The sequence below is a fragment of the Orcinus orca genome, chromosome X, assembly GCF_937001465.1.
Source record: "Orcinus orca chromosome X, mOrcOrc1.1, whole genome shotgun sequence".
Lineage (NCBI taxonomy): Eukaryota > Metazoa > Chordata > Mammalia > Artiodactyla > Delphinidae > Orcinus > Orcinus orca.
The window spans coordinates 118,607,545-118,626,822 of record NC_064580.1 but is presented as its reverse complement, the minus strand read 5'-3'; the positions used below and the strand labels follow the sequence as shown (position 1 = coordinate 118,626,822).

Below are 19,278 nucleotides of genomic sequence, written 5' to 3'. Positions count from 1 at the left end.
ACCATCATCTGACTACATTGTGAGTTAAAGTTCAAAGAGAAGAATTTTAAAAGAATTTTCGGTGAGGTAATCCAAGGATTCTATCACTGATTCTAGAGAAAAATAAAATTGTGAATTGAAAATAACCTAAAACTTCAAAAGTAAATTTTGGAACATAACTCATTTCCAACTCATTTGTTGGGACAGCCTGTATTGAAAAGACTCCGCAGAGAGCACTCGATGGCTTAGAAAACTTGCCGCATTCAAGCAGGTATTTTCTTTAATATAATGGAAAAAACAATCCTTTAGCACCCGTAATGCTAAAAGTTAACTTTAGAGTTGCTTTTTCCTTCCGACTAAAACTGTTGTAACGTCTGTCTAACAGAAGTGTAGGGAAGGTGAAAGAATTATTGTTCTTACTCATTACAGAAAAAAGCAAGGGCACAGTATTTATAATGTTACCATTTTTAATATGTCATGATCATTGACACAGAAAGCTGCAGAAATCTGGAGGAGGACTTTTGGCATAATGAATGGGAAATGATCAGAAATACAAAAAGGCTTGGGTTTTGCATTTAAGTTAAATGTTAAATCAAACACACACACGCTGAGGAATCCACCCCCTGCTTGTAGATGCCAATTTGTCCTCAGATCTACCTCTATGTGGCTTTGAATGGTTGGCAGTTCTACGTTGGCAAAATGAAGTAGACAGAATTGAGACACTTGTCCGCACTGGAAAAAATATTTTGCCTCAGGCAAAAGTCATTTTGGAGTTTATTAATTGAGGAGGCCATACTGATATACTGAATCTTAAAAGACCACTGGTGAACAAGTAGATAAATTGGTAGGAAAGAGTTTCAGGAGTTTTGCTTTTTGCCATTCTCTGTAAAACCGTGGTTCTCAAACTTTCATATATATCAAATTCGGCTGGAGTGACCACTTGTCCTGTTTTTCTTTTTTGGCCGCACAGTGCAGCTTGTGGGATCTTAGTTCCCAGACCAGGGATCAAACCCAAGCCCTGGCAGTGAAAGCACAGAGTCCTAACCACTGGACCACCAGGGAATTCCCTGGAACCACTTGTTTTGAAGGCACATCACCAGGCCCTGACACTGAGAACTTTGGTTTTGTTTATCTGAGCGGGGTCCAAGAAATTTTGATACAGGTGACCTGCAGGCCACATAGCTGGCAGCCCTGTGACCCTCATAATTCTGCGGAAATACCTAAATAAGCAAAACTAAAATGTCAATGAAGTTACATAGTATATTCCATGCAAACACCCTTTGAGTTATATTCATCCATTTATTCAACACTCATTTACTGGTTGGACATTGTGCAAGCCAGGCACAGAGTAGGTGCAAAGCTCAATTTCTTTAACACCCAGCTCTCTGTATAATCTCCTGACTCCCACTTCATCTTGTCCATATAAATACAGTTGTCCCTATACAATGCCAGAACATCCAGTCGATTTAATGTATCGACCAGTTTAAATATACACAATAACTTCCCGACTAATATTCAATGTTTTCTGAGATGACTAAAGTTTTGGCTTCGATTAGATGTAGCCACTCTCTGAGATTTAGAATGCCTAACGAAATCAAGGAGGAAGGTAGTGAAAGTCTTGCCTGAGAACATTCTTCAAAGCTTGAAGTAGGACATAAGAAACAATGACCGTCTCTTGAGACGGAAACAGGGAGACTGGGAGTTGTCGGTGGGCAAAGAACATTCTTTTCACTGTGTACACTTCTGAATTTCTCATCATGTACATGTATTACCTATTCAAAAATACACATCATTTTTACATTAAAAAAAAAAGCTTAAAGTAGAGAAGTTCCTAGAATGGTCCTTGGATTGTGCCCTGAATTGAAACATTTAAGTAAGAGGGGGAAAAGCCCGTGATCCACCACACATGCTGGAGGCTAATTAATGCTCAATTTGAGGACAAATGAGGTTCCCCATTTCTTTCATTCGAGACAATACATTTAAAACTCAAACATAAATATTTAAGCCATTCAACCTACACTTAGCACAGCAATTGCAATATTTTTCTAGCACTGAAGAAGTGGTCTTTATCACCTATTTTAGCTAAAGATGCTCTCTCTGGATTCTACCAGGAACTTCAGCTTTGAACACCGGACGACGATAAACACACGCTTTTAGTCTAAATGAATGTTATATGTGTGCACACACAAGCCGCGAGTCCTTTATTGAACAACACATATGCACCAAATAAGTTTCAATTAGCACAGGCTACAGAATCCATCCTCCCCCACGCCAACACAAAATGCCCCAGGCCGTACATTTAAAGAAATGAATGCAAATTGAAAACAAATGCACAATTACCTTTTCAAAATGATTTAATTTTAATTAACATATTTATATTGCATGTGGATGTTCAATTTAAAACACTTAAAAGAAGCAAATGTAGAAGATTTGATAAAATATTACATAAGAAGATTCTGCATTTATCAATTACTGATTCATTTTCTGATTTTAACATTTGCCCAAGAGAAAGCATTACTGGTTAATTTATAAATTCAAAGTTGCTTTTAGATTTTTCTTCTTTTCAGATAGGAAAGTGGTTATTGTTCTGCGTTGTGATTTTCAGGTACTATATTCCAACTATTCACTTATCCAAAGTGATTACAGTGCTAATAGAAGCATTTGGGTTTAAATTCAGCGTTCAGATAGCTGTATTATGCAATTAGTCAATATGCAATTACAGGGAATCTAATGGAGCCAGATGCATGCAGTCCAGATACATGCAAACTAGAGATTAAGACTTCCTCGGTTTTATGCATATAAGCAAATTATGCAGTTAAACAGGGCTCACTAAAGAATGAATTGCATCCATTTTTAACCAGTTGGACTATGCGAATTGTCATTTCACCAGTTCAGAGAGATGCCTTAAAGCTCTGAAGCTTTTCAATACTGTAATAGTGGTGTGAAGTTTCGAGTACCCATAGCAAAGACAACAAAAAAAGATGCCCTTAATGTTTTTCCTAAAGTAGGGCTTCTTTCCCCTCCCCCACTCGATTTCTTTCACAACAATGTCTTATCAGAAAGTCTTGTGAGAACGCTTCCCTGCCGTCTCATTCACAAGATTAAATCTAGTGCCTTGAACATAAACATTGTGTTTCGCTGGAACATTCAAATGGAAGAAGCTTCATTTCACATCCTTGAAATACCCGCAAATCAGGCTCAAAAATCATGGAAGGCTGAGAAATGATCAAGGAATAGACGCCTGATGGAACAGATGCACAGATGCTGTGCCGGAAGAAAAGACAAATGCTGAAGTGCATAATGATTTTGAAAAGATTTCTTTATCAAACATGTCATTTGTTTGAAAGACCAGACTTGTTGGCATCAGATGTGGGATATCGGCTTGTTAGCAAAATGAAACATGATGGCTGCTAGATACTGGCGACTGATGAATCAATTGAAATCACTGATGTTGCTCAACTGAACATCTTCATTTAATATGTCAATGGTCAGAAGTTAACGGAACACCTTCTGTATTGGGTTATCACCACAACCAATAAGATGTCACATCTCAGTGGATACCCTGGCTAAATATTTTTGTAAAGAAGAGTGAAGTCGCCAAAAATATGTTATCAGCTGGCCCAACCAATTACATACTCTGCGGATGATTAGCTGCAAAAATAGAATATGAGTGTAGCTTTTCCGTGTAAGTTCTGGCTGGGTAACATTAGTGAATCATTTGTAAGCAATTTCCATGCACTGGATTTATATCAAGATGTTAAAATACATTTATTTAGCTGTACTACAAATAGCCTCCTATTATCGACTCTGGGACATTTACAGAGGGAATCATTGGCAATAACATTTTTCTCATTTCTTCAATGAAGTTTTTGATGACCCAATTTTTTTAAAATGGACTTTTTCCCCCCAGAGTACAAAACACACACACAAACACACACACACACACACACACACACACACAAATAGGAGCAGGAACTTAGATTCTTTTCTAAGAACATAAGAGGGTGTTCTCCTGCCCGCCCCCACCCCCCTTCCCGGTTCTATAGGAAAAGGCTGTACTGAGCGACTTGATTTTCGGACTCCAGAGTGATCTCACCTATAGGAGGATCCGGCCACGGGAGGCACTACAGCACTGCACTAGACATCAGTTTTCAAACTGGTCATTTAATATAACCTTGCTCCTACTCGCTGACAAACAACCAATACTCAAAATAACATTAACACCACGGCGGACCCCCGCTTTTAATAGGGCAGCGTCAAGAAGAAAGAAATAGACAAAGGTGATAAACCGGTGAAAAAAGGAATAATGAAAAGTCCCCCAGGCCTCCGTACAAAAACCATTAACATTTAGCAGTACAGCCTCTCAGGGAAGCTCCAAGCCCCCAAAATCAGTGGGAAGGAAATACTTCCCACTCAGACCAGTTCATCTGGGAAGAGCTTAGTGTGTTGGTGTTTTTGTCTTGTTTTACCGTATAAATAGACGTATGCTGAGAAAAAATACATTTCATCATGCTATAATAGAGGATTTCTACACTTTCATTTAAGCCTCAATTTTATTAACATAAAATAATCAGGGTACCCTTTAAAAACATAGTAAAACCAAAAGTATGGCTGTAAAGTAATGACTGGTGGCTGATGTTTGTTTTGTAACAAACTGAAGTGAGGCCATCACCTAGGGAGTCCATAAACTTATTCTAAGGATGCTGACATTGGTCAAAACATTTCGGGGACTCCTCTTTGGGAACTGCCTTCAGAGCTAGCTTCCAAGCCCCACAAGAAAATCAGTCTCATTCCTCTATAGTCACACCCGCACAATACTAGCATAAATTTAGTACGGGGAAACTGAATAATTTAAGACACCACGAGATTTAATCTTATCCTTAAATGTGAATGCCAATTTTCACATTGTAAAATTGTCATTTAATTTACATATAGTAAGAAGCTGTTGCCTCGAGTAAAAATTGTGTCAAATTAAAAGTAAACCATTAAATGACTATGTTTACAGATTTTTAAGTACACAACTTATTTTTAATCTAAGAATAAGTGTATTCATCGGAAGATAATGAACAACAGGCATTTAATAACATTTTAATTTTGTGTTTAAATATTCATAGCTATGTTCATAAACCCATATGCCTGATCTAGTGATTATGCTTATGAAATGCAGTATTTCTTATATGCCCTAACTCTCCATCTATTGTCTGAAAACTGCATTAATTTGCACCCCAGTACAAATCACTATGTTTTTAGTAAAATATTCCATAATATTAAAAATAGGAAACTACCCCAAAGCAATGAAACAATAGCTACCTGCAAGAGGAAAAGAAGCGAATTAACATTTGTCCAGGGCCTACTCTGTGCCAGGCTCTTTATGGACATGTTCTTGTTTAATCCTTAGAATAACCCTAGGAGGTATTATTATCATAGTGCAGCTGGCTCATGCACAACTTGGTAGTTTACCTTTCCAAGGGCTTTTTAAATAATCCCATTATAACACTCCACTGCCTGTCTGAAAGAACGCAGTTCTTGTTCTTAAAAACAAAAACAAAACAAAAAATTCTACCAACATATCTCTGGGGGGATATAAGAATGTCAAGTTCTAGGGAGCTAAGAATCAAAGAATCATAGTCTTTCTTGACCGGCCTGTGTGCCTACTCTTGATGTAAATGAACAACAAAAATCAGAGGGAGATGAGCAGTTTTCCCCTCTACTTAAAAAATTATAGTATCATCAGTCTACTTAGCAGAAATTTTAATAAAACTGGATCTAAAGAACCAATAGCAATATACTCTATCAGTCCGCAGGTTTACAATACCTCATCATGGCATAATCACGTCAAATAGATAGAATGATGGCCACTCACAGATTACATTAGATTACAGATGTTAAATGTAAAATGAGAAATCAAGTATCTGGAGTTCGAAGAATTTCTCTGAAGTGTCTTCATCTTCTCTAGCACTACAGTTAATTAACGACAACTTGTGCTTTAATAACACCTATATTCCATGATTCTCTAAGTGTTCTAATCAATGGTTGCCAAGTTGTCTGCCCCAAGAACCACTTTGGAGCTTCTGAATAATGTACATGTAATGTGCTATGCTGCAATGTCCCCTTTCCAGAGGCCCTCCTTTCTCCTTTAAGGTTATTTTCGGCTTTGTCTTTCCCTCTCTTTCTCACCCAAATAGCGGTGTTCAAATGCTCTTTTCTCTCCAAAGTCCTACCTCCAGTTCTTCCTTCTAATCATCCCATTCAATCCTTGACTCTGAATTCTTCCCCTGACCTCCCCAGCACCTGGCCCTGAGTCCCTCTGGGAAAACACTGTGAGCTCAAAACAGTTGGTTGGAGTTTGTTCAGTGGGTTTTTTTCCCCAAGTTTATTGCTCAGTGAAAGCCAAGGTATATCATGAAAAATGTGAATAGAATATAAATTGTCCCAATTCAACAGGTTAATCAAGGTTATTTAGGGGCTATAGTTGTCACTGTAATAAAATAATCACAAAAAATAATTTAAATGGTTTTATTTAAGTCAAACAACAATTGTAGAGATCCTAGATACTGCTTTTTGAACACAAACATAGGAAATTAACAAAACAAGCATTCATATTTCTAGTTTTAAACACTTTAGTTCTACATGTGGAATGCAGATATTTGAAAGAGATTTTCAACAAGGTCAACACAATGTATGAGATAATACGCACTGGGTTATGGATTAGGCTAGTCTTCACCTCCATCTTCCCGCTTATGATCCTAAATTGGCTGGGGGAGTGTGTGTGTGTGGCGGGTGCTTTTTTGCTTTTTCATTTCACAAATGATTGCTCAACACAGAATGAAATACACCAAAAGAAGAAAATAGTCTTTTTATACCTAGGGAAGAAGCTACTACTCTTAAAATGATCACTTCAAGGTAACAGACATCCAAATTGATGTGGTTTTCTTTGAAACCTCATCAGTAAATCATTTCTTGCACAGTAGGTTCGGCATTAACCCTGCATTTAGGATAGGTAGTGTTATGGAGGGCTGGCTGCTGCATACCAACGTCAGTATCAAGTTCTTCATCAGGAATTAGAGACTGTCCCGGATACCAAGCAGGACAACACTGGCAAAAAAACAAAAAGTGAACTGCAGATAGGTCAAAACAAGCTACATTTACTCTTAGAAAAATTTCATAAAACATTACTGGATATGTCATTTTAAATGCTAGCTTATAATAAAACACGATGGAATCCTTTATTTTTAATACCTCATGTTCAAAGGTATTAAAGGTATGGTCTTTACATAGGTTGTGTTTTAATAAAACACATTAGACAACATACACATCTTATTAGAGAACATTAAAAACTTGCCAGCTGGTGAAGGCTATTTTTATAGTTACTATAGAGCTCACGTTTCTCTGTTCAATCAGATCAGTAAATGGGTTGAACTGTCATCACATTAAAAATATACAAAATTGTTTGCTCTATTAGATGATTTTTAAAGAAATATACTTTCTTTAGTTTTAACAGATTCTTGGCAACAGGAATCTTATTCAAAAAAGTTTTGCTCCTGTGTTAAGTTACTATCAGTCCAAGTGCTCTGAACACTCCCCCCTTTTAAATGCTTCCTGCAAACTTAGTTTTTCAAGCTGTAAATTTCAATAGTTATGGTAGAAACCAAACCTCAGTGGGAAAAGCAGTGCCCTTTGGAGTTGTCATTCAAACAAATATAAGAGTTCTACCAATTTATCACTTGTCTAGTTTTGCAGAAATTCCATTCACATAACTCCTATGAAAATCAACCACAGTTTTACCGTATCAAATGACCCAAAGCACACCACAGGTATCCAGGGGAGATCGTTCACCAGTGCATCTTTAGCTTGATTTTAAAGTCAACCTTAGAGACAATCTGGGCGCTGCAGTTCTCAGAGACAAACTGCCTACCCATGGGCTAAAGATTTTTCAAGTTAATGAACTTTTCATTTGCCACACTTTTGGTACCAAGGGATTTAACCAGGAAAAAGCTCAAACCTCAGGGTTCAAACTACAGCATGAAAAAATAAAGTATACAGCAAGCACCATCTACTCCCTTTGATCTCTCAAAGATGTCAACACTCTATTCCAGTCCGGGGGTGGGGTGAAGTGGCTGAGCCCTGTAAGGAAACTTCACCCAAAGGGGGAAAAATCTGTTTGGTGGCAATTTCAAAACAAGTTTCCAAACTGCAGAAGGGACTCCAGCCCCTTTGACTTGCAGAAACCACACATAAGAAAAGGACAGAAAACACTACAAGGCAGGCTTATTTTAATTGCCCACGGGTTTCCAATGCAAAGCGCGACAACTTAAATGCATATTCCAAATTCTTGCTCCAAAGCCGTCTTCTTTGTGCACTGAAAAGGAGGAAAGACAACCCCATCAATTGTTCTCTGCAGATAAAGGCACTGTTTTGTAGTTTTCCCCCAAATCTGAGCCAGCTTTGCTAATGACCTGCCCACCCACCTGGGGCCCTTCCCAAGGTGGCCCACGGGAGCTGCCCCACACCTTCAGGAGCCCAAATACTCGACAGCGGGCAGCCCCAGTAGGCTGTCTTTTCGTTTAGCTGCTGGCCTCCACGAAGACGCAACCTGAAAGAATTCGTGCCGCTTATTTTTCTAGAGGAGACGGGGGTCAATGACTACATTTTTAAAACCCCACATTGTTTTTTCCTCACGAAAGACATCTGAAGGCGAATCTGCAACATTTTTCTGCAGAGAAAACACGGACTCGAGATCCCAGAGCTACCAGGGGTTCTTTCACACGCCAGTATTAAGGCAGTTAAGCAAAAGCTGAATGAAAGTTTTCGGAATTGTGGCCTTTTTTTTTTTCTTTTTTTCGTTAGACCACCAGCTGTTACAGCACACACAAAAGAGTACACAGTACTGTTTTTCATAGGTCCGCGTTTAAATGAGATATGCAGAAAACGGGGCCTGAGGAAAGTGTAGGGTTCGAAATCGCAATGGCACATCCGTGTCGCTAATCCAGGGCATTTGGTTTGGAAACGGTGCCTCCGTGCTCCGCTCACGAGCCCCGCCATTGTCCTGGAAGAGAACAGTGTCCACTCCTTGGCATTTCGAGACTCGAAGGTGCTGGGGGATCCCGACACGGTCACGAAGCTCAAAATGGCATCCCCCACCCCAGAGGGCCCGGGAGAAACGATTTCAGTCGGAACTGGAGGGAGTGGCGGCCTCGAGTGGGTTTCAGGTCCAAGCCGCCCCCCACCCCGGGAACCCCAGCCCCCAGAAGACTCGCCAACTTCCCACGCCCAGTATGCCCTGGAAGAACTTCTTCGCTTCCGTTTTTTGTTTTTTTTTTTAAACAATTTTGCGCTCGGCCGCCACGACCTACATTCTCCCGCGAGGCGCTCCTAGCCGAGGAATAACAAGGGAGTTGAAACCACACAACAGTTCGGCAGCCCGCAGTCAGCGCTTTGCTGCGCTCCGCGGGGGTTCGCATCCGGCCGCCATGTTCCTGACCCGAGAGCCGCCCCCAAAACCAGCTCTCCCCTCCGCCCCCCTCCCGGCCCGGCCCGGCCGAGGCCGCGGCGCTGCAAAGCCGCTTTCAACTCTCCCCCGCCGCCCCTCGCAGCGAAACCCGACTCGACGGCTGCCGGCTGTGCGCCTGCGCGCGGCGCGGGCTCGGGAGCAGGCGTGGGGGCGGGCGGGGGAGGCCGGCGGGCTCCCGGCCGCGGCTTGAAAAGGCCGGAGCGACGGGGAGCGGGGGAGGGGTTGGGGCCCGGGCCGGAGCCTACTCTTTCCTCCCAGCGGGTCACCGCTCCAGCCTCGGCGCGGCTCTCACACGTGCGCGCTAAAAACCCACTTCAAAGTCTGTTCTTGGCGCGGGGGCCGCCCCTGGGCCCTCGCGCGGGCCGCCAACCAGGCCCCGAGCCTTGCCACCCCCTCCAAAACCCTGGCGCGGCGACGAGACCGGGAGGGCCGAGCGCGAGAACGCTCGCTTAGGAGCCCCGGGCGCCGGTATCGGCCTTCGGGCGTGCGAGTACCTCCCTCCCTCCCCCACCCCACCGCACCGCCTTAAGAAAATGAATGGAACACAAAGTTTGCGGCCAGCCCTGCGCTGTGGCCATCGGAGCTCACCATTGTTTGGGCTCGTATTGACCCCAGGTCCGGATTAGGTAGCGGCTGATTCCTGCTTTACAGCCCCGCCGGCCTAATGAGGCCGGGAAGGCGACGGGGCGCGAAGCGTCCTCGGAGCCCGGGCGACCGCCGGCTTACGGCCGCCAAGGGCCCTGTAGGTGGAGGTCAAAGGGTCAGCTGGCCGAGACCGCGAGAGAATTGACCCTAGGAAATGAGGTCCCCTCCTCCCGGCCCCAGCTTCGAACGGGCCTTGCAAGAACTTGGTGTGTGTACAGGGACCCCGAGCGGGAGCCCTGACTTTCGCAACGCCTGGCCTCGTCCCAGGGCAAAGCCTGACTAGACTTGAGCCCCGAGGGGGCAGACAGCCCGAGAGAAAACCAGCCTAGCTGCCGGGCGGAGATCCCGCGCTTCAGGGGATGAGCACGCGGGTAGCGATTCTTTCAGAAACTTAAGTGGAAAGAGGCCCTTAGACTTTTTTCGTTTGTTTGGGGGGTTTTATAAGGGGAGGAGAAGGAGCCAGGGGCGAAGAGGCGAGGAGACAGCAGGCAGCGCGGAGGGGGGGAGGGGCGAGGAAGTCCTGAACACAACTTTCCTGGGAGGCTTTGTGAACGGAGGAGGTCCCTGCTAACTCTCCAACCTCCGCAGTAGCTAAGACCGACTGCCCTGCTTAGCCTGGACCCTGATCTTTAACCTTCCAAGCTGGATGAAGTCCAGACTTCTGTCTGCGTGGAAATAGACACCTTCCCCTTCCCCACCCAACGTGGAAATCTTAAACTAAACCACCCATCTTGGAAAAGATGGACTTTTCACAAAGGTCTTACCAGGTGCAAGAAGTAAAATAACAGGTCGATTACGAAGAACCCAGCTGACATTCATGGTTTCCAGCTGATCTATCTTTAGGGCTACAAGGTTTTTTTGTTGGGGGGTGGGGGGGTGCATATTCTTTAAGGTATTTACTGAAAATTCAAGAATGTCAATGTGCACTCCCAGAGTCAGATTATAGGAAGAAAATCTGTGAAAAGTTTTCTACTAACGTAAACTTTTCTTTGCAACAAGTGACAAGGGCATAGGGATAGACTATTTGAGAAATATGATGCTACACCCAGATTAGAGGAAATCATGTAGAGGGGCAAAACTTTTACATTATCTTAATATAGGTTATCATCATTGTTCATTGGCATCTTCCCCTCTTAGGACACAACGCTCTACTGTAAATTTTTATGGTAGAGTAATTTCAAGCCTAGTAAAGAAAGAGCAAACTCTTCTTTGTGTCCTAAGGAGATGTTTGTTTAATATATTTAATGCGGAGGGGTGGGGGAAGCAAGTTTCTGAAATCTTTCAACCAACCATTCTACTGCCATTTAAGGTTAGGTTACATTGGGGGTGGAGAGGGAATTCATAGAGAAAACAGTAAACTGTGGAAGTTAGATGCGTATTTCGGAAGAAAAACATTATTTAGACTTCAGTTGGAACACATTTAGAGCCAATCTTATGAGTATGCACTTTCTGAAAACTTGCTGAGCATTTTAAATGGTCTCTGGTTTGAAGTGAAGGAAAAATCCTGAAATAGGAATTTGGTCCAGCACCCTCAATGTCAAGGTCAAGATTGGAATGTCTGGGCTAGGAGTGGTAGACTGACCAGGTTACCTGCTCATCACTTGTGAAGTCATCCCAATCCGTTCATGGCATTCAGACCCTTGCCTTGTCTATTGGTGGAGGAAAGTGCAAAAAAACGCATTCTCCACAAACAAAAAATCGCATCCAAAGCATTTTGCAATTAGAAACTGTCAATAATTAACTGTTGACAAAGATCAGTAGATAACTTAAAATACACTGCTTCAACTGTGTCCAGGGAATCAAAGTTTCGTTTAATCATCAGAACTTCTCTGAGCATTTCAATTTAAGGTCGATTTATTTGAACATGGAAGAAAATCAGGCACCAAATACAAAAAGTTATAAATAGATGTGCCAAGACTTTATTTCTTCAAAAAGAACAATAAACAAAATTCTAGAATTCAAAATGATTATGTATAATACCAAACTGACTGCCACCAAAAATCCTAGAGCACTGCCCCTTCAAGAGAAGGAGGTACTTGGCCTATTCATTACATTTCTAAATTCTTCACAATTCCTTATCTCCACCATTCTATTTGCTGATTTGCAAGTTGGTTATTCATGAAGAGATTGGGCTCTCAATATTAAACAGCACCCTAAATTAGTAAAAAAACAAAAAAAACCTCTCTCAGTACTCTACCCACTCCACCCCCCCCAAAATAGCAATCACTTTCTTTTTCATATAACTGTAAGAGAACTGTTTGTCCAAATGAGTTGCTTCGCTGAAGATTAAATGGATTGTTATTATTTTATCACAAAGCAAACAACCATTTTTCATTGTTATTGATTTTAATGGAAACAATGCTCTTAACATCTTTGCCTACAAACCATGAACTTTAAAAATACATATTTTGCAAATGTTTTTTCTTTCCATAATATTTCAGAACCGCTGCAGTTATTACACCGCTATAAAAATGTTATGAATAATTGTGATAATTACGAATTGAACTATATACAGCAAAACAAACCAGCCTTTGCCTTCCAAAATTGTAAATGGACTATGGTTCTTTTAAGAAGCACTTTAATCATAAGTAAGCACGGCTCAACTGGCCTTACTCATCACCACTGTTTCAGACATATGCTTACTTTTGAAAATATATAGATAGATAGATTTGATAGGCAGATTAGATACGTCATAGATACAAACATATATAGGTATATGGGTGATCTCTCAATAGAATAGACAGACATGCATCTTGCCGCAATGTTCATTTTTATGCAAGATAATAAAAAAAAAACTAAGGGACAGAAAACTCATTAGGTTACCTTATGTTTATATATGTAGGGCAGGGATGATTAAATCCAGCTTCTCAGTCTTTGAAGTACAAGATTGAGATGTCATGGCCACTAACTGAATTGATCAGTAATACTTGATTTGCATGCCGAAAATCCAGGACAAACACATTTAAACTCGCAGTTAAACAACCATCTGAGCTAGAGATAAAGAAAGGAGGGTCTTCCCAGATGGAAACTGACACTGTAAAGAATCTATACTGCAATAGAAAAATAATTTAACAATTAAAAAAGGGATCTGAGTGAGTTATAAATACCAACAAACAAGTTTCATTTGCTCTCGTCTCCTCTTTGTAGAAGGAGGCTGTTACAAAACAAGAGAAAGGAGTCAGTGGTTCAAAAATTGTAAATTGTGTTCTTTCAAAACAATAAAATTTAATGCTAAAGCGGTTATAATCAAAAGCTGTACAGAATTTGTTAGAAAACATTTTCCATAAATATTGTTCAGTTCCCGGCACTTGTAGCAATAATTAAATTACAAACGATAAATATGGCATCAATGGATATGTATTTACAAAAAAAAAAGTTATTACAAAAGGCAACTGTATACTAAACGTCACAATCTGTGTAGAGTAACATCACATCCTCAGCCTGAAAAAATACTGAACAACAGTTTCGACCCCATTAGACAAAAATACATTCACAAGTGTAATGCTTTGAGGAAAAGTTCAAGACATAACAGGACTTTGGCACGGTTTAAGACTGTGAGAGTTTAAACAATCACCACTAAGGCGAAGATTTTTCCATCAGTTTTAACATCACCACCACCACCACCAATAAGCCTTCTATAACTTCCTCTCAGGAAACAGGACAAGAGTTAAAATGAACTGAAGGCATTTAGGGATGGGGTGAGCAGAGAGCAAGAGAAAAGGGAGGAAAAAGCAGTGAGAAGATTTTTTTTTTAATCCTTCAAATGCCAAAACATATTTTCTAATCCTGAGAAAAAAGGGCATGGCTACTTTGGGATCTTGCCCCAAAACCTTCCTGGACAATTGCAATTAACAAGATGTAGCCCTATGTATGGCCTCTTGCCTTAAAACTCCATTTCCATCTGATTGGTCTCAGTTTTCTTTTTTAAATGCATTTGGTCCATTCTATGGTTAACAGGGTTTGTGTTTGTGTTTGTCCTCAGACGTACCATTCGTTAAAATTGGGAGGAAGTCCAGGGTTGTGGCTGGTGCTAGTTTGAACTGCAGAAGGGGTTTTAGTGGTATCTTTACTGTTTGCAGAAGCTATAGCGGGTGGAGTGGAAGATTCATAGCCTGAACTGGCAGCAGGGGAGGAATCTGACCCTTGAGATTCATGAACCTAAAATTAACATGTATATATTATAATGAATATAATTCCAACTGGCATTGTGCAAGCAAAAACAAGAGCAGAATTAGAGCACTGTAAGAGCAAGACCGCCCAGTGACCCACTTAAAAGAGAAATGCTGCTGATTTGGGGGTTTTGTTTTTAATTTCCACATTACCGATGTCTAGAAAACCCCAAGATGTTCACCAACAAAACAGTCTGAGTCCTAAGACTGGCATTATGGAAAAGGAATAAAGCACTCTGATTTATTCATGCCCCTTCAGAAATGCTTTCTCCGCGGATGGAGCGGGGTAAGCACGTAGTCTTTGGGGCCCTACAAAATACTCCGGGCCCAGGTTTCGCCAAGCCCGCTTTGGCTTGGGAAAGCAGGTACAGAGAAAGGTGGCACGGGCGCCCTGGGCGCTGCGAGGTCTCAGACAAATGCGTGGGAATCCCACCGCGCTCCTCGGCCCTATTGTTTTACCGAAAGCCGAAGAGGGAATGAACCACCCGCCCCCGGGTTCGGCGCGGGCACTCTCGGTTCCCACCGCGGGCTGAGCCGGGTAGAGGCGGCCACTGAGACCTCCAGCCCTGGCGAGCTCGGTTAGAGCTTCCCAGTAAACAACTGATTGTTCCCTCCGCTCCCTCCTCCTCCCCACTGTGCTCTCCCCCGCCCCCCTCCGGGTCCCCAAAATGGGTTCAAGGTGTCAACGCTGGAGCAAATCGGATTTAACGTGGAAGATACAGGGTTGGCAGCGCAGGCGCTTCCGTTCCGCGACCCGGTGTCGGGCCGAGTGTTTATAAACCGCCGACCGCTAATAAAGAGGTAATTACCTTCATGTGCTTGCGCAGGGAGCTCGGGTGCGTGTAGGACTTGTCGCACACTTTGCAGATATAGGGCTTGTCCGAGGTGTGCACATGCATGTGCTTCTTGCGGTCGCTGCTGTTGGCAAAGCGTCTGTCACAGCCTTCAAATTCACATTTGAAAGGTTTCTCACCTGCAGAAGGCAGAAACGCAAAGGGGGGTAAATATGGTCAGGGGCCGCGAGCTTCCTTGGGCCGAGCAGCGGGAGACAGAGCGTCCGGCGGTCCTCCCTCCCGAGAGGGAGCGCCGACTGGGGGCGGCTGTAGCATCTCTTTTCCCTGGTGAAAAATGGAGAGCGCGGGTTGAGCCTGCTGGGGTGGGGAGTGGTGGTCGGGGGCGGGGGTGGGGCAGGGCCGGCCCAGAACCTGCCCGGCCCTTTGTTCTCGCGCGGGATGGAAAGCCCCTGGCTCCTCCAAAGTTGCCCCTGAGTAGCGGTACCCCCCTACCCGGCCCGGGGCCTCCAAGCGCAGCCCCGTTCCGCCGATATCTCGGCGTTGCAGCCAAGGCTGGGCGGGACAATGGACCGGGGACGGGACAATCCCTTTTAGTTCCTCCTTTGTACCTTTTGCCTCTTTCAAATGCAGCGGTTTTGCTAAGCCCAGTATTAAAAAGCTTGGGTCGTCGTACTTAACGTTCGAAAAGGGAAAACTATATAAATCCAGGGGCTCCGGACAGTTTTACAAGATGCTCTGAACAAGCCACGAAACTGTGGTGCCTTTTCTACTTTAACTTTCCTCCCGGAGGACTGAATTGAACCTGGAACTCCAAATAAAAATAGTTTGACAAAAGTATCATTTAATTAGGAGATGTGCCAATCAATGGTAAAAAAGAGCGGAAGTAACCGAAAGTTAGTTTTCATTAGCATTTCTATGGTTGCCTCCCCCGACTGTGCGCCGAGACTAAGTCGCTTGTAAGCAATTCCTCTCCACACGTTCGGAGTCCCTTCATAGTAACCCAGAAAGAGACAAAAAGAGGCGGCGCCAGTTTGTTCCTGGGCGCGAGAAGGTTCCAATTAGTTCCTGAGACCGCAGAGCCGTCTGCCCGGGAAGCTAGAACTGGGCAAAAGCGCCGCGGGGCGGGGAAGGCGAGAGGTGGAGGGACAGTGACAGCGCTACTTTTTCGAGCGGCCCCGGCGGGGCGCCGCCCCTCTCTCTCGCCGCCACCCCTCGCTCCCTCGCGCTGAAAGTCGGCTTCGTGGCGCGGTGCCGCGGCGGACCCCGCGCCCGCCCTCCCGCCCTCCCCCTTACCTGTGTGGGTCCTCTTGTGGATCTTGAGGTTCTCGGAGCGGGCAAAGATCTTCCCGCAGCCTGGGAAGGGGCAAGGGAAGGGCTTCTCGCCCGTGTGCACCCGAATGTGATTGACCAGTTTGTACTTCGCCTTGAAGGACTTGCCCTCGCGGGGGCACTCCTCCCAGTAGCAGACGTGGTTGTTCTGCTCCGGTCCCCCCACATGCTCCATGGTGACGTGTGTCACCAACTCGTGCATGGTGCTGAAGGTCCGGTCGCAGCTCTTCTTGGGCCGGCTCAGCTGAGCCTCGTCGATCCACTTGCACGACAGCTCCTGCTTGATGGGCTGCCGCATGTAACGGAAGAAGGCGCCGGGCCCGTGGTGGGCCGCCACGTTCACGCCCATGTTCATGTTCATGGGGCTGTAGTTAGGGAACTGCGCGCCGGCCGTGTAGGGGTCCGTGCGCGGGCTGGCCACCGGGCGGTACGGGTCGGCGCGGCCGAACAGCTCTCCGCGCAGCCCCAGGTGGACCTGGTTGTTGTCCACATGCCCGGTGGGCGACGGGTGCCCGGCGCCCTGCTCGTGCAGCCCGGGGAAGAGCAGGTAGCCAGGGGGCTCAGGAATGCCAGCCGGAGCGTGCAGGCTGCTCGCCGAGCCGGCGAAGAGCCCGTGCTGCCCGCCACCCGAGGCCGCCTCGCCGAGCCCAGAGCCGCGCTGGCGGAACAGAAAGTCGCGAGTGGAGTTGAAGGCGGCGGAGGCGGCACCGCCGTAGCTGGGCACCTGGCCGGCGTGGTGATGGTGGTGATGGTGGTGGTGATGATGGCCCAGGGCGTTGGCGTAACCCGAACCCTGCGGCGTGAACGCCGAGCTCTGGCCGGAAGACAGATCGTGAGCCGCGGCGGGGCTCAGCTTGAAGGCAGCGGCGGCGGCGGCGGCGGCGTGGGGCGAGTCCCCGAAGGGATTCAGCCCAATGCCCGCCGGCTCGCGGTTGGGCATCTCGTGGTGGCGCGGCGCGCCGAAGCTGCCCACTCCCAGCCCGGGGAACTGCGGGCCTCCGTCCAGGAGCATCGTCATGGGTGGGGCGTTCTGGTCACCAGCGATCCGGCTGAAACGAGGGTGCGGGCGAAGGAGATCTCCGAAGTGTCGCAGTCGGAGAGGGGTGGAGGCGGTTGGACACTGTCGGGAGACCCCCAAGGCAGTACCAGGGGCTGCAACTTTCCGTCGCTGCGAGTCTCCTGCAGAGGGATAGGAGGGAGGAGGGGAAGTAGAAGGACCTGGAGGGGGGAGGAGGGGGGAGAAGGGAGGAGAAAAGACTCTGGGACTAGATCTGGTTTAACAAACTAACAAGCGCGCACAAAGAAAAATAAGCAAAATAATAAGTGGAGGGCGGAGTTTGCCAATCCTGTCCGGGGCACCCCTCCTCTCCCCGAGAGCGCACAACCGCGGGGCCAGGAGGCTCCCTCGGCACGGGCCTCACGGCTAGACTGCGCTTAGAAGCAGAGCCAGCTCGCGGCCGGCGGGCAGGAGGCAGGCTCGGTCCTCGCGGCTCGCCGCGCCAGTCCCAGCCTCTTCGCCTCCAGAGTAATGTCCTTGGACTGATAAAGTCACTCACTCACTCCTCTCACATAAACCGAGCGGGAGGCCGCGCGGCGAGGGCCAATGGGGAGCCAGCTGGCCCGCGGTCACCTGACCCCCGGCCCCGCAGCCTATTGGCTGTCGCCACACTGATTGGCAGCTTGGAGCGGGGAACATGGCAGCCGCGGCCCAGCGGCCGCCGCTGATTGGGCCGTGGCCGGGAGCCTGGCAGGTGAGGCGGCGGCGGCCGGGCGCCCGCGAGTGGGCTCCGCGGGGCTGGCGCTGCCGTGGGGAACTGGAGCCAGGCTCAAGCTGGCGACCGGCAGGGCGGAGCCAGGGCCTCTCCCTGGCTTCCCTCCCGCCAGAAGCGGGCGAGCACCCCTCGGGCAAGCTTTACCCGCTTTGGCCAAATGAACTCTTTGCCGCGCGAGGATCGTTCCCACCGTCGGCGCGGCGCTGGACGTCCAGCCCCGCTTGGCCCGCTCCGCCTCAACGCCAAGAGAATGTGCCCCTTCCGCGGCCTAAGGGCGCGGATCCCGGGGCGAGAACAACAGTTCCACCCTCGCGGCCCATTAGCCGCGTCCTCCTCACGCGCCACGGTGGGCCCTGATGTCCCCGAGAGCCCGGACCCAGGTCGGCCAGCTCGCCGTCTGTGACCGAAGGTGCTGCCGGCCGGCCGAGGCCTGAAGGAGGAGAAATGGTTACAGTTAGAGCCATCTCCCTTACTTCCGTCTGAGCCGCGCATTGACTCTGGTTTGTGAGTCGTGGCTGTAGTATACTGTTCCCACCACTGTCCCCGCCATCCCCCCCCACACGACACACCAGGCATAAGACGGCAAACACATATAACACAGTAAGCTCACACACACCACACTAAACACACACAACTAGCGACAGTAAGTACACACAACCCAGTAACACAACAAACTACACATAAAACAGTAAACAGGCACACAACAAATTAAACACACAACAGGATAAACACACGCACGTAACAGCAAACACACAGAAGCACAAATACTAAACATGCACAGTGTACACTTAGCCTGTGCACACCAAACATGCACACTACACAGCAAACTCACTAGACACAGGATCAGTGCCATTTTCAAACCACAGGGCTAAACAGCTTCGAATTCTCAACATTTTCAAATGCAAAAGTGGGGGGCGGGAATGGGGATCGTGAGGTGGAATTTTCTTCCCTCTGAACTGCCAAGGCTTTGCCCTCTTCTACTCCTACCTGGAGAAGCATATAGTGACCTCGGGAACTTCTTACCCTTAAGGATTGACTTTCCAGGGTTGTGTGTGGGCTCACTGTCCCCTCTCCTGTCT

General features: G+C 46.2%; 1 protein-coding gene across 2 annotated transcripts; it reads right to left on the bottom strand.

The window, feature by feature from the left end:
• Positions 1–6,498: 6,498 nt before the first annotated feature.
• On the bottom strand, positions 6,499–17,971 carry ZIC3 (Zic family member 3). 2 transcript variants are annotated; one of them, XM_033403647.2, is made up of 3 exons: positions 16,392–17,956; positions 15,114–15,277; positions 6,499–7,074 (listed from the first exon to the last, which is right to left on the bottom strand). In XM_033403647.2, the coding sequence occupies exons 1-3, from the start codon at positions 17,443–17,445 to the stop codon at positions 6,925–6,927; spliced, it is 1,368 nt and encodes a 455-aa protein (XP_033259538.1). In that variant the 5' UTR covers positions 17,446–17,956; the 3' UTR covers positions 6,499–6,924. The 2 variants fall into 2 exon arrangements, with proteins under 2 accessions (XP_033259538.1, XP_004278770.1); XM_004278722.3 differs by lacking the exon at positions 6,499–7,074 and adding an exon at positions 13,325–14,293 and having other exon boundaries at positions 16,392–17,971.
• Between the last annotated feature and the right edge of the window lie 1,307 nt (positions 17,972–19,278).

What these genes read in the sequence shown, in the direction of transcription:
- ZIC3 (XM_004278722.3), bottom strand. Translation starts at nt 17,445, where the DNA reads ATGACGATGCTCCTGGACGGAGGCCCGCAGTTCCCCGGGCTGGGAGTG. An exon ending in CCACAAGAGGACCCACACAG is followed by an intron (nt 15,278 to 16,391) that starts GTAAGGGGGAGG and finishes TGCCTTCTGCAG; the next exon opens with GTGAGAAACCTTTCAAATGT. An exon ending in CCCTGCGCAAGCACATGAAG is followed by an intron (nt 14,294 to 15,113) that starts GTAATTACCTCT and finishes TGTTAATTTTAG; the next exon opens with GTTCATGAATCTCAAGGGTC.